A 14,512-nucleotide genomic window follows, 5' to 3' on the forward strand; every position below is an offset into this window, starting at 1 on the left:
ATATATTTATTTATATAAAAGGACCAATGATAGCAGTCTGTTAGGCATCAATAGCAGCAACAGCTTTTCCAGGTTCTGCAGTCATCTGAACAAAATTATAGACACTCAGCATACGCCAATAAGAAAACAAAAACAAAAAAACAAAGAAAAGAATAATACCCAGAAAACAGCAAGGTTCTGTTGCTGTTGTGGTACCTGGCACCATGTTTTTTATTAGCATCTTAATCATCATCTGTAAAGAGAACATTCTAGAGTAATATCATTAAAAATAACTCTGATAAAGCACAGTCACTACTATGTATCATAAAGCAGGTACAAGATACTTTACATTCACAGAGGTATGATAAAGTACCATCCTACGTCTATAATACTAGAATCAGTTTTGGTTTGAAATTTATTTTGTCTGCAAATAAGATTGCTACCCCTGCTTTTTTCTGGGCTCCTGTCACATGGAGAATTGTTTTCCATCGTTTCACTTTCAGTCTATGGGCTTCTTTTTGCACTAGGTGTGTTTCTTGTATACAACATATTGTTGGATTTTGCTTCTTATTCCATTCTGCCAGTCTGTTTCTCCTGATTGGTGCGTTGAGGCCATTGACATTGATGGTTATAACTGATATATACTGACTTATTATTGGCTTGTTATTGGCCTTTTGTTGACTCTTTTTACTTTTTCACCTTCTCCTTTTAGTTTCTTGCCTTGCCTATTGATTTGCTCTATTGGGGCTCATGGTGTTGTTGCCTTCATTGTCTTTTTCTAGGATCTTGTTTAGAATTGCTTGTAGTGCTGGTTTGGGATTCATGTAGTTTCTCAGGTGTTCTTTGCCGTGGAAGTATCTTATTTCCCGATCCATTTTGAAAGAGAGTTTTGCAGGATACATTAGTCTAGGTTGGAGGTTGTTCTCTTTTAGTACTTGAAATATCTCACTCCAGGCTCTCCTTGCCCTAAGGGTTTGTGTTGAAAAGTCTGCTGTGATTCTGATGGGCTTTCCTTTGCATGTGATTTGTTTCTTTTTCTCTTACTGCTTATAGTATTTTGTTCTTCTGTTGGGTTTCTGGGATCTTGATTATTATATATCTAGGTGTAGATTTTTTTTTTGATTGAGGCTAGTTGGGGTCTTATATGCCTCAGTTATCTGAATGTCAAATTCTTCCCCTCTATTTGCTAAGTTTTCTGTCATTAATTCTGTGAACAGCTTTTTTAAGTCATTTGTATTTTCTCCTGCTACTTCATGGATTCCTATCAGTCTTATGTTATTCTTCTTCGCATCATCTAGGAGTTGTTCTATTGATTTCTCATGATCCCCTACTGTTTGTAAGAGACCTCTCTTTTCAGGGTCACTGACTGCAATCTTATCTTCTACATCTGAGATTCTATCTTCACATTCTTTTATTCTGTTGCATACACTTTCAATGGAGTGTTTAATCTCCTGGATATCTGTTTGAATCTGTTTTATCGATTCCATTTCTTTCCTATGTTGGGCATTTATTGTTTCCATTCCTTTCTCATGCTGGGCCTTCATGACTTCTATCATGGTCCTGAGCTTATCTATTTATTTGTCAGTTTCTTCTCTAGAGTCTCCAATCACAACTTTCATTTTGTTCACCATCTCTATGGTTATCTGGAAAATTATTTCTGTTTTGAATTTTTCTAGAGCCTGATTGATCTGTTTTGTTACTTCCTGTGCTTTGAGTTCAAGGTGTCCTGGTGGTTCACTATCGGCCTGTTCATCCTCCTTTGCCCTACTGTTTGTCATTGGTGAACTGGAAGTCTGTCTTTGTGTCTTGCTTGTTTTCTCAACTTAATTGCTTAAGTGTTTTCTCAATTTTTGTGGTTGGGCTGTCCTTGGTTTAATCTCTGGGCTATCACCCAAATCTTCCTTATATAGTTGTGCCCTAGCTTCTGGGTCTCTAATGACCCACAGACATTGTCATCTTCATAACATCAGAGAAAACAGCTCATCAAATCAACCACAATGCTTTATCCCAACTGATACATTCAGCAACACAAAAGGATCAAGCACAACTTGGAAACTGACCACCTGTGGTAGTCACTAGTCTATCACCCTTAGACCATTTGAATTAAATTGAAATCAAGAAGCAGTCCAAAATATTTCTGCAGTAACAAACTTTTCAATATAGAATATTTACCATTTAGGATGGGGGCTCAGACAGAGATAGGATGCAAGACCCGTGATCTCATTTAACTGATGGCTGAACCCCATGACGCTGCTGACCTCAGGCTGCAAGGCCCAGATTAAGTTCCCCAACCTTCTGAATGGTTGAACTCTACACCATTCTACTACAGGTTTCCCATTCCCCTTCTTTAAAGATGTTCAAAGTTGGGAACTCAGAAAAATACCCTTTATGACCATCTCTGCCTCTGCAGAGTGGGTCCAAAGACTGGCACAATCAGGAGGTCTGAGAGTGCATGTGGCAGAGGGTAGGGGAGTTGTGGGGCTTCTGGGGTGCCTTGGCAGCTACCTTCCTGGCGCTGGAGCTATGGGGGCTCCCTGCGGGAGAGAGCATGGCTGTCTGTACTTTTCTTTTGAAGGTGATGTATCTTTTCTCTGTCCCTGTGCTTGCTTTTAGGATATTCCTGTTATCTTGATTTTCAGCATTGTGACTTGATTTTGTTTCGGTTTAACTTTTTCTAGTATGCTATTTGCTATGCTTTCTAACTATACTTAATGTATTGAATCAACTTTGAGATATTCTCAGCAAGTTTTAACCCTTTCTAAAAGTATTGTTTCTCCTTTGTTATGACTGCACTTACATGTGTATTTGATCTTATGATTCCCATCTCTCTTATGTTCTGTTCTTTTGTTTTCTTATTATGCTTCAGTTGGGACATTTTCTGCTTTATTTTCAGATTCACTAATCATTTTTTGTTGTCTTGGCCCTGAAATGCATCCACTAACTTCAAAATGTCATATGTTTTATTTTTCATTTCTAAAATAACTATTTAATTCTATTTTAAGGTTTTATTTCTTTGTTGAAGTTTTCCCTTTTTTTTCATCTATTCTGAATATTTTTGTCTTAAAAAAATTAGGTAGTTTTAAAAATTCTTGTCTTCTAATTCTGTATTATCTGTGGATCTCCCTATAGTTGTTGTTTGTTTCTAGATTATTGGTAATACTTTGTTTTATTGTTTTAAGGCTTGATACACTTCACGTCAAGCTCTCCCAGCCCTTAATGTTTGTGTTCAGGAGTGTGCTGTAATTCTAAAAGATTTACCTTTATACCAATAATTGATTTGTTACTTTTCTCTAACAGCATTGACGTTTTGATCAATGTATTGGACTTCTGAGATTTTGTCTATGATGTGTTGTTTGTAAGATTTTTCTTGATCAAGGATAATTAGGGATCTATATGCTGCACTTAACTATTTTTAAGTTTTTTCCTATTTGGGAAGTTTTTTGGTATTGTTTCTGTAAACAGGTTTTTTATGCCATTTGTGCTATCTTCTGATTTTTTACTCATTCTAGTTAATCTTTGATAAGTCTGTGTCATTTAGCTAGCAGCTGTTAGATCCCTTTTTCACTTTCTCTTTTTTTAAAGTATCTCTGAATAATTAGTCTTTGACAGCAGTCCTAATAGTCTACTCCTGACATTCTGTTCCCACTTCTGTTGCCCATATTTTCAGTAGAATTTTTAATCTCCAGGATTTCTGTTTGGTACCTTTGTCTGGACTCTAATTCTTTGTGGAAATGATTCTTCATGTTTTATATTATTTTGTTCAGATTAGCTTTTTATTAGTGTCTTCTTTAAACTCACTGATCATTATGTGCATTTATCTGCTTAGTTTTATCTTTTTTGAACTTGCTAAGCAATTTATTGATCTGGATTTTTATCTCTTCTGTTATCCTTTTGAGTAATTGCACTGTGTGGCTTTTAATTTCCTCCACCCTTATATCGGCTTTGGCGGATGTGGGAGTTTTTGGAGGTATTTTGTTTCCTTATCCTCACATTTTTCTGTTGTTTTTGTTGTTTTGTTTATTGTGTTGATTCTTTTAGGTACTTATAGCAGACTGTTCTGCTAGTATGGAGACTTCTTTAGTTAATCTGCTGTTCAGTAATATACTCTGGGCCTGGTTAATGATAGGCCTTTGTTTCTGTACCAAGATTTAACCATTTCCACTAATTTGGGAGGGAAGGATGGAGGGTAATTGACCCAGAACCTCGATCTTTGGGAAAGGACTGCAGTATTGTTAATAACACAAAGGCAGTCTGGATATTGGCATACAGAGAAAATTCATTAATAGCAAGTTGCTAAAACAGCAACTAAATCAGCAATAATAATAGCATCAAAGACAATATTGGCATACCATAAATACCAATAATATACCATCCTTAACCATTGAAAAATAGATCTATCGGGTCAGGGATTTAGCTCAGTGGTTCTGCTGCCTGCCTTGCAAGCACAAGGTCCAGAGTTTGATCCCTGGTACAAAAGAAAAATAGATTTATAATTATTGTATAGTATAAGTAAATAGTAGGTGAAGTCAAGTATTGACATTAAGTAAATATCTACTAAATGTAAATACTTCACTAACAATAGAAAAATAAACAATAATAACATTTAGATAACTATAGATTAATAAGTCTTGACGGTTATAATAGTAAAGGTAAGAGGGGATGGAGAGTGGGAGATTGAAAGGACAAAAATTTGAAAAATGGAGCAATGGAAAATGATGTTTTAGAAAAAAGTGAGATAAAGAATCATAGTATTAAGGTTAAGAGGAAATTAATAAATTAGATAAAGAGAACAGAAAAGAGCAAACAAGAAAAAGAAGAAAAAAGATGAAAACAAAAGAATTAAAAAAGCAAATTAAAGGGGAAGAAAAGAAGAAAAGACAAAGGAAAATTCCCGACTCCCAGAAATCCAGTAAAGAAGAGAAAAGGGAAAAATTTTGTTTTTCTATCGTTTTGAATGAGGTCTTTCTAGGATCTGAAGTTTTGAAATCCAGAAAGTCATGGTTTTCTCTGCCTAGCTGTTTAGCCTTTGGATTATTGTTAAGTGACCTTCTGATTCAGATTCTCCTGTCTCTTCACCCCAGACTGTGGCAGCTGTCTAAACCCAGGAATGTTCTTGGTCATATTGAGATGTGGGGAAAGCAGTAAGAACTATCACCTGTGCTGGATATAGTTAAGAGTTCAAGCAAACCAGTATAATCAATGCCAGCACTTTCATACCCAGTTTGTTTCTGAAATCCACTCACTAAACCTAGCTTCTCACCACAGAAGGCAGGCCCCTGTGTCCTTCCTGACCTGAGCTTAAACTTCTCAGAAGGTTTATGTGTAGTCCACACTCTCTTTGCAACTGTCTCACTTGAGTCATCTTGGGAGGATAACACTAGGAACCATGAGTGAACTTGCTTTTTAGTTGTTCTTAGGCTCATTCTTAAATAATCAATTCCTTCCCCAAATGGTCTGCAATTAAACACTCTGGCAATATGGCAGTCACTTTACTGGGTTCCTTGGGTAACTGTTACCTTCTGTGTAGAAGGAGTCAGTTTTGAAGTAAAACCCCCTACTATTTTTGCAATGTACAATAGCCCTAGGCTTATTAGTACTACCTCTCCTGATCTGATCTGTTATTTCTTCCCGAAGCTCCTGACTCCTGGGGCTTCCCTCATGTCTTTGGAAACAAGCTCCCCTCCCTGGGATCCAAGTCAAGCTTCTAGACTGCTTTGTTCTGTTCTCTGTGTTGTGGTCCATTTCTCTAACTTCTCTGTAATTTCTAATTTTCCTCTCAGTTCCTTCCTATTCCCAGTGATTTATTTCTTTTTTTTTTGTCTTTGTCAAATTGTTACTTTCAAGGTGTATGGATTCTGTGTCCCAGAAAGGCTGTATTTTGCTGCTGATCACTACTCTACCATTTTTGGTTCATCCAGAAATAAAACAAAATTTAGACCTATATGTTTATTATTTTATATCTTTTGTTTAATACAAAGTCTGTGCCTCAATTTTGGCTTATTATTAAAATGTTGGCTCTGTTTATTGAATATTAATATTTAAAAGGCCTAAATGTCAATCAGTTAGGGATATGTGGAAAATTTTAAAAGCTAATTTTGTTTCAAAATTCATTTTGGTCATCAGTAGCTTAAATGAAATTAAGCATACATTAATTGTCTTTCCTTTCTTTCCTGTTTAGTGAGTGATAGTTGCTTCAGGAATCTTGCAGAAGATCGTAGCGGGATAAATCTCAAAGATCTTGTACAAGATCCTTCTTTGTGAGTATTGTTTTTCAGCACTAAATATAATTTAAAACTTTATTGTTGGTGTTCCATTTTCAGAAGGATTGTAGCCAAGATCTAATTTATTGACAGTTTCTTAGTTTTTAACAAATTGTATTAAATGTAGTGAAATTTGATAAAAGAGAGAATTTAGAAGGGATAATGTCATTATTAAAGTTGGATTTTCAAGCAGCAAGATGGATGGCTAACTGGTATCTTGCCACTGTTACTGTAGATAGTGGTGAGGGATTGTTTGGGAAGGTAAGATCACATTGTTCCATCAGTATTAAGTTTCTTTGAGTATATTATTTTACTAGTTATTTGTAATTAGAAATATAAAAGTTATTTACAGTAACATTATGTAGTTTAATATATTGCATATCTTCCTAATGTTCCGCATTATAAAACTATGCATGGTAATTTGGACAGTTTTGTAGCTTTCAAATTAAATTTTTTTGCTCACGAGTCAGTCTCATTCCTAATCAGCAGTGCTCTACTATATCACTTTCTATTTTATGAATCAAGTATATTTCTGCACTTTTATGTTTACTTACAAATAGGCAAACTATCTTGTATATGAATATATTCTCCCAGTAGTCTAACCTTTATTTAAAATAAATAAGTTAATTAAAAAGGTGAGCTATGCCTGGACAACAGAAAAAGAAACTTGGCAGGTGCTTTGGTTATTGAAGCACAGTCCATGAAATAAAATATAAATATAAAATCAGCCTTCCAGATTACATGTAATCTATCCTTTCACAAATTAAACTAATCACTGAGAATTTTGTGAAGAATGAAATAACACAAGGATATCTAAAAAGTAAGGTTATTAATTAGTGATTGGTCAGTCATTTAAAAAATATGAGAGTGCTAAAAATGTATAGAGTATTAAAAGTTTACAATGTAATAAATTTATAGTGAGTTTCCAAGCCCACTTTTTTGTCTTTATTTTCCTCAATGAAAAGATTATTGTGAATATTCTTTCTCAAATGATTTTTATTCCTTTGAAGTTGATAGTTGGTTTTTCAGTCCCATAAAAATTTATCCAAGGTGAAAAAATAAGAAATAATTACATGAGGATGTACATACATCTATTAAATGGATATTAAATAACATTTATTTGTTTGAAGAGTCCTATTTCCCATATAAATATGGGAGGAAGCTATAATTTCTTTAAAGGAATGTGAATGAATAAAATAAATTTTCTCGTTATAGTAATATTTGTAAGGTATATGTTAACTATGATTACATATCTATTTAATGCAATATTGGTATGAAAATATGTATTTAATGGTATTTAATAAAATATGGTATTTAATAAAATATGGTACTTAATGATAAGGAAACTGGGGAATTACACTTGACTAATGGATTATCATAATGAATTCTGTAACATTTTTAGAGAATTTGGTACTTCTTCCCAGAATGTAGAATAATATTTATCTTTCAATGTAACTGTAAATTGTAAATTTTATCTTTTTATTCTAAGAAAATTTCATCATAGACACATTCATTGGATGTACAAAATAATTCTTATCCATTTAAATAGATAGTTTTTTAGGATCAGTCTCTTGGACTTTGTCTAATATGTAAGAAGGTTAGACTTCAGGGATAATAGTGTTGTTTTTTACTGTATCAGGTTGCATTTAGAAAGGTTGCATTTTTCTTTCCTTATTCTTATTTCTTTATTAGTATGTGCTTGTAATACATAATAATTACATTTATCTTGGGACATTCATTTTCTTTATTAAGTGGTGAGTTTTATTATTAACGACTTATATTTTAGAGAAATATTTCTTCCTTGGTAAAGTTGTATACAGAAACAAATGTCCAGTGTGAAAAAAATAATGTATTTTTTGTTGTTATGATGATGAATATTCTGAGTTTCTGATTGAAATAATCATTTAATACATGCTTCATATGTATAGAGATTTTAATAAAGTCTATTCCCAAACTCTTGACATAAATCCTTACTATATTTTACTGATTTGTTTGTATAGCTGTAGATGGTTTTATATGAAATTAAATATTTCAACATTGACTAAGATATATGTGGAAATATCTTTTTTTACAAAGTTCATCTCCTTAAAAAATCAGTCACTTGTTATATACTTCAGATTAATATGAGTATTAACATTCTATAATATATTATAATTAGATATATTCTAATATATAATATATTCTATAATGTTATTTTAATAAATGTTTCAGATGAAATTAATAGAATAAAATGTGTATTGAATCAGTGCTTTATATTTTAATGTTCCTTTCAGCTTTGTATTATTATTCATCCATCAGAGCTGCTGATGCTGGAGGGAATTTATAGTAAACAGGGATTAAATATTTCAAGTACTAATCCTGTTAGGAAGACAATAATTAATACAGGAGGAAAAAAAGTTTGCTGAGAAAAATCTGGGCTTACCTGAACGAAGTTAACTCTCAGAGTAGTATGTTATGTCTTAATCAGAGAGGTGGGCAGGTACAGAATTTCTGTGAAGAAAGCCTAGGATGAAAACCCATTTGAGTGTGTGTGTGTGTGTGTGTGTGTGTGTGTGTGTGTGTGTGCGCAGGCAATGATGTTTAAAATAGAAATCATCACAGCCCGATTAAGGAGCATACTGCCTGAAAAAAAGGCAAAACCTAAAGTGACTAATTCATAGTCTAAATCTGATTCATTCTAATGGAATAGTGTGATACTCTGTAGTTTAATACGTGTTTTTGTCCAGGAGCCTGCTTGCAGAACAAAGGTTCAGGAACTCGGACTGAGAGAGCAAGGCACAGAATCACCAAGCAGACTCTGGGGAGGTTTCTGGAACACTTTTGATTTTAATAAGTTCATCCAGCAATTTATAAAGTTTTGAAAGAGGAAGTGGCTAAGGGAGAGTAATATATTTGGCTAAACAGGACTGGTTATTGGAGTTTCCTTGAACAGGCGATGCAGGCATCTAACTGGGGGGACAGGTGAGGCCATAGCTGGCCATAAACAAGGCTCAACGTATGAGCTAGGCCTCTACTAGTGTGCTAGGAGACATACATGCAGTGCATTTGTCTCAGTCAGACTTGTATTGTTTATATTTTTGTTGTTGGTTTTTGTCTCTGTAACCTCGGCCAATAGCACTATATTTTTAAGACTTTATTTATATTGTTGGGCAAATAGTCTATTAAACTTAATGATTAGGAATAATAAAAGAACACCAAATATAGTTAAAACATATGGGGATTTAAGAATTAACCCTTTTGCCCAAGAACTTAGACTTTTTTTATCTAGTAAGGATATTGATTTAGACTGTGTCGCAGACATTATTGAGAGTGACAACATCTAGAGCTTGTGTATCATTAAGCTGTATAATAGTTTGGGTTAAGGTTTGTAAATGGTGGCAAAATATGGGGTCTCAGGTTTTTTACATATAACTTGACAGATTTTTATATTAATCACAATTATGACAGAGGTAGGGTGTTATACAGACATGAGAAAAATTAGTATGACAGCGGCTTAAAATTTTTCTTTTAAGTAATGTAACTCCTTTTACATGAGGTCTATTTGAGACTGGAGGTTTAATATAGCAGCTTGAACATCTTGAAACAGCAGGGCAGTTTTTTTGAGGCCTTGTGTGATATTTTGAGCTAGTTGATTTTCTGTGGTGGCTGTTGTCACTTGGTTATGTAGAGTGACGGAGGTAGTTGCTGTGGCGGAAATAGCTGACACTATGGAGATGATGATAGTTCCAATGGCGGAGATTTCTAGATCACACTTACTGCAGGGGTGAAGCATAAGGTTAAAAAGCGGATCTGAGTATTGCCAATCTTTGGTGAGATTAATGGGAACCCAGATGGCCGGGGGTCTAGCAACATATAAGGACCAGATGGAAGAATGGTTAAATAGGGAGGGGTTTATTCAGGGGGTAACCAGGGCTGAGGAATTAACCTGTAGGGAAGAATTACGGACAAACACAAATATAAAGGGAGATGGGAGGCAAGCGCTGAAAGGTAAAACTGTATAGTTAGATTTGTAAGAAACATAATATGAATCACCACAGACCTGAGAGGTACTTTTAACATGAGCATGGGAAACATTAGCACCGAGAGCAAGTAGAGTAGGGGTAGTATCAGTTGGCCTGAATCTGAGAAACCTAGAAGAGACAGTGGCACCATTAATACAGAATGGACGAGATGTCTGAGGGGTGTGGTAGCCGATGATGTGATGAGGCTCTATGAAAGTTTATAAGCAGTGTGGGTCTTATAGTTAAGTTGGTAAACTCTTTTTAAAGTAAGGAAAGTAGGGATGAATGTCTCCCAACCAACAACAGAGATGTTAGGAGGGGAGAAATGGAGCGGAATAGGGGAGCAGCACACATCAAAGGGGATGGCATCAGGGTTTGGCACAAAACTTTGTCCAGAATACCTTTCACAGACAAGCACGTGAGGAGGAGAAACGGGGTTGGGGACAGGATCCATGAGTGAGAGAGCGTCAAACATGGTAAGAGCCAAATGGCTGTTGGTCAAATCATTTTGTGGTAAGTAGAGGCAAACAGTGGAATCGGGGGAATTGGTGAAACAAACAGAAGGTGGGGAGAGAGAAGTATTTTAAACAGTAGAAACTATTGAATGGTGTGAAGTTGATCTCTCTACGGCTGTTAGATATAAACAGGAATCATTGTCAAAAGTCCTTGGCAAGGTAGAATTTTAATCTAGGGTGACACAAATGGGGGGTTTAGGGATTAAGACCCATGCTTGCTTGACAGGCAAAGAGGTGGCTTGTTTGGAATTGGCCGTCATTGCCGCACAAAGGAGTACAACCATCATTGGTCCCGAAATGGGTTGTGGAGTGCCAGGATACTTAAAGCAATTAGTATGTATGTATGTGTGTATGTGTATGTATGTATGTATGTGTGTGTATATATATGTTTTAATTTTATAATATAAAAGATTTTTTGTTGTAACAGGTATTTTATGTGTAATATATACTTGTGTCATAAGAATTTGAAAAAAATTATTTTAAACAGACCAAAACTCTTTACATTTATCATAATGTCCATACTTTAATTGAGTAGTACCAACTGTCTTTTTTTATCATTAACAGGAGTCTATCTGTACCTAAGAGTTTATATTAAATTAGCTTGAAAAGATTTTAACTTAAAAATCTGGGTTGTAGAAATTAACGAATTATTTGTATTTTTGACATCATTTTAATCAAAAAATATAATTGAACAAACACATTTTAAACATTTGGACAGGCATAGACAAACATGACAATTTATGAAACAAGAGTGCACTTGAATGTATTTAGCCAATTGAATTATAAATTCTTTTTTTAGTTATAACTAGGCAAACCATTTGCAGGTCAATTAACTGAGATCTCTTATACAATTAGAATAAAAAAGAATGAAAGCTCTTTATACTGTAAATGTAAACCTTTTATAACAAACTAGAAACCAACAAGCAAGCATACTTTTTTTTATTAAATCATTTTTTTATGTCTTTTTTATATACTTAGGCCTTTTGGTCTTGTATATCTTTTTTTACCTCTTTATAACAAGACAACCTTATGTCAGAAGTGTAACTCTTATAGCTTTTTAAATATTTTTTGTCTTATTTATTATGAACCTTTTATAATAAACTATAGCTGTTAAAATCTTAAAGTGTTTTTGTTGTTGTTGCTTTTAGATTGTTACATCTTAAAATTTGACTGGCTGTCAACAGAACAGGTTTTTTTTTTGTTTGTTTTAGTTTGGGTTTTTTTGTTTGTTTGTTTGTTTTTTGTACTGGGGCTCGAACTAAGGTCCTTGTGCTTGCAAGGCAGGCAACAACCACTGAGCTAAATCCCCTGCCCAATAGAACAGTTTTAACCTTGAGTTTTTATCAACAAAGTACAGCAAAGAGCAAGTTGGCCCTATATATCACAATTAAAGAATTTGCAATGCACAAGAAGTGTTTTAAGCACACCAATTAAACTTAATTTAAATTAAAACAAAGATATATTTATTAAATAGTAAAAGTTTTTAACTTGATTTTTCTTGTAAAATCTCTTGATGTTTAGTAGAGTGCAATTTGCAGTTTCTCTGGCTTTGTTTTAGATTTTAGAACTTTGCAAGCTGCATCAGGCTGATAACACAGTGCTGGCCTTGGGGCTCTTAAGGCCTGCAGTGTTTTTGTTGTTGTTGTATGCTTTTTAGACCTTTTTTTTTTTTTGCCTGTTTTCAATCTATCAAAGACTTATTTTCTCATTTTAGTTCTTTCTAATCTGAGTGCAAGCCCTGTTCCATTCTGTGAGTCTGACCATGCTTTTCCATCTGCACCCTCCAGTGCAGTAAAGCTAAACAATTCTGTTTTTGCCCCCACCTCCTCTATACCTGAGATTTTAGTAACTCAAATGGAGGGAGAGGCAGCTCGACCTCCTCCAAAGTGGGAGGATTGAAGGATAGTCTCCCGAAAGGTGATAAGATGCTCTTTGGAGACCTTCATACCTCTGGTTTTTAACAGTGCCTTTACCAAGGCGGCCTATACTGGCCAGTCCTGACTTAAAAGATTACCCATAAGGTATCTGTACCCGAGGCTTCAATATTTACCCAGTATACGTGAGGTCACTGTTCAGGCGCCATTTTGTTGTCTTTGTCCACGAGCCTGCTCACAGAACAAAGGTTCAGGAACTCAGACTGAGAGGGCAAGGCGCAGAATCACCAAGCAGACTCTGGGGAGGTTTCTGGAACGGTTTCGCTTTTAATAAGTTCAGCCAGCAATTTATAAAGTTTTGAAAGAGGAAGTGACAAAGGGGGAGTAATATATTTGGTTTAACAGGATTGGTTATTGGAATGTTCTTGTATAGGCAATGGAGGCATCTAACTAGGGGGGATGGGCAAGGTCATAGCTGGATATGGACAAGGCTCAACGTATGAGCTAGGCCTCTACTAATGTGCTAGGAGACATACGTGTGGTGCACTTGTCCCAGCCAGACTTGTACCTCGCTTACAAATACCTAAACCAGTGGTGGCAAACCTATGGCACACATACCTCAGAGGGCACACAGAGCCCTCTCTGTTGGTACTCAAGCCAAGTCATGCCAGCGTGGCCCCACTAGCCAAGCATTTGGGTTTAATTGCATTGTTGGCACTTTGTTCTAAATAAGTGGGTTTGGTGTTGCAATTTGGGTACTCAGTCTCTGTAAGGTTCGCCATTGCTGACTTAGACTAAAAGATACATATGCTAAGGATTTCTTTTCCATTGTTAAAGGAGGGATGTCATAGGAGAAAAAATATGATAAATGTAAGACCACGAAGAACTAAAATTTACTTTTAGCGAATATACCTAATGATTTCTTTGTTTTAATTATTTGCGTAATTAATTTTATAATAACCATTTTAGTAGCTTATCTTCTGTTTATGATTATAAATACCTTATGTTTGATTCCTTTTCTGTTTGTGTAATTGTCAATTTGTATTGTGTTATAAGACCTCTTATGGCAGTTATGGTCTCTCAATAAAAAGTATTGTCACATTTAACTTGATTTAGAACCATAGTAGATACTTGTCTAACATGTGACATATTTTCATCAATATAAAATTTATTCTTAGTGCATTTTTAAGTAGAAAAATTTGTAGTATTTAAGTTATGAAAATATTTATACTATTTTTAACAGATTATTATATGCAAAAAAGATGTTGTGTATAATGTACTTTAAGTTATATTCAGTTTATTGTGAAATGAACTGGTAAATGACACACAGAGATGCAGAAGTGGGTAAAATAAAAAAATGTTTACTCTGGTAGCAAAGGATCAGCCTGCATCAAAGACTGTGCCAAATGACTAGCCCTGGCTGTGCTAGGTGATGATCTGTCTTTTATAGGAGTCTTACAATCATGACCTTATTTTAAGTGATAAGACATTCTAGTTTCCACAGTTCCTATCACAAATCATAGTCACAAGACAGTACAGTGTTAACCCAGAGGAAGCATGCTCTTTCAGGATGTTTATCTTTAGCTATTCCAGCCCATGAGTGGGAATTGGAGTTAGGAAAGCAGGACTAGTGACATTCCTTTCATCTTAACTTTTTTATTTCAGAGTATTTACAAAAGTTCTATCAAGTTGTGTTCTCTTTTGGTGGGTATTTCACTCCTTACAATGATATCCTACAGATAACATATAAAACATAGTGTTTATGATTTAGGTTTCTTACTGCTTATTTCTAACTAATAATTTTTTTAACTAAGGTTACACATTGAGGTATTATTAAAAACTTTTTAAGACTCTAAAGAGAAAACATACAAGTAAAAAGAACT

The 14,512-nt window shown here is 34.7% G+C and overlaps 1 protein-coding gene across 7 annotated transcripts in view; it reads left to right on the top strand.

The window, feature by feature from the left end:
* The window catches only part of Gphn (gephyrin), a 559,105-nt gene that overhangs the window by 141,785 nt on the left and 402,808 nt on the right, over positions 1-14,512 (top strand). For all 7 annotated transcript variants that reach the window (XM_033766935.1, XM_033766936.1, XM_033766937.1 and 4 more), the window contains exon 2: positions 6,158-6,236. In XM_033766935.1, coding sequence (XP_033622826.1) covers positions 6,158-6,236 — 79 coding nt within the window. The remainder of the gene's footprint in view (positions 1-6,157; positions 6,237-14,512) is intronic.

Source organism: Fukomys damarensis, unplaced genomic scaffold (assembly GCF_012274545.1).
Source record: "Fukomys damarensis isolate Sample0158 unplaced genomic scaffold, DMR_v1.0_HiC HiC_scaffold_21, whole genome shotgun sequence".
Classification (NCBI taxonomy): domain Eukaryota; kingdom Metazoa; phylum Chordata; class Mammalia; order Rodentia; family Bathyergidae; genus Fukomys; species Fukomys damarensis.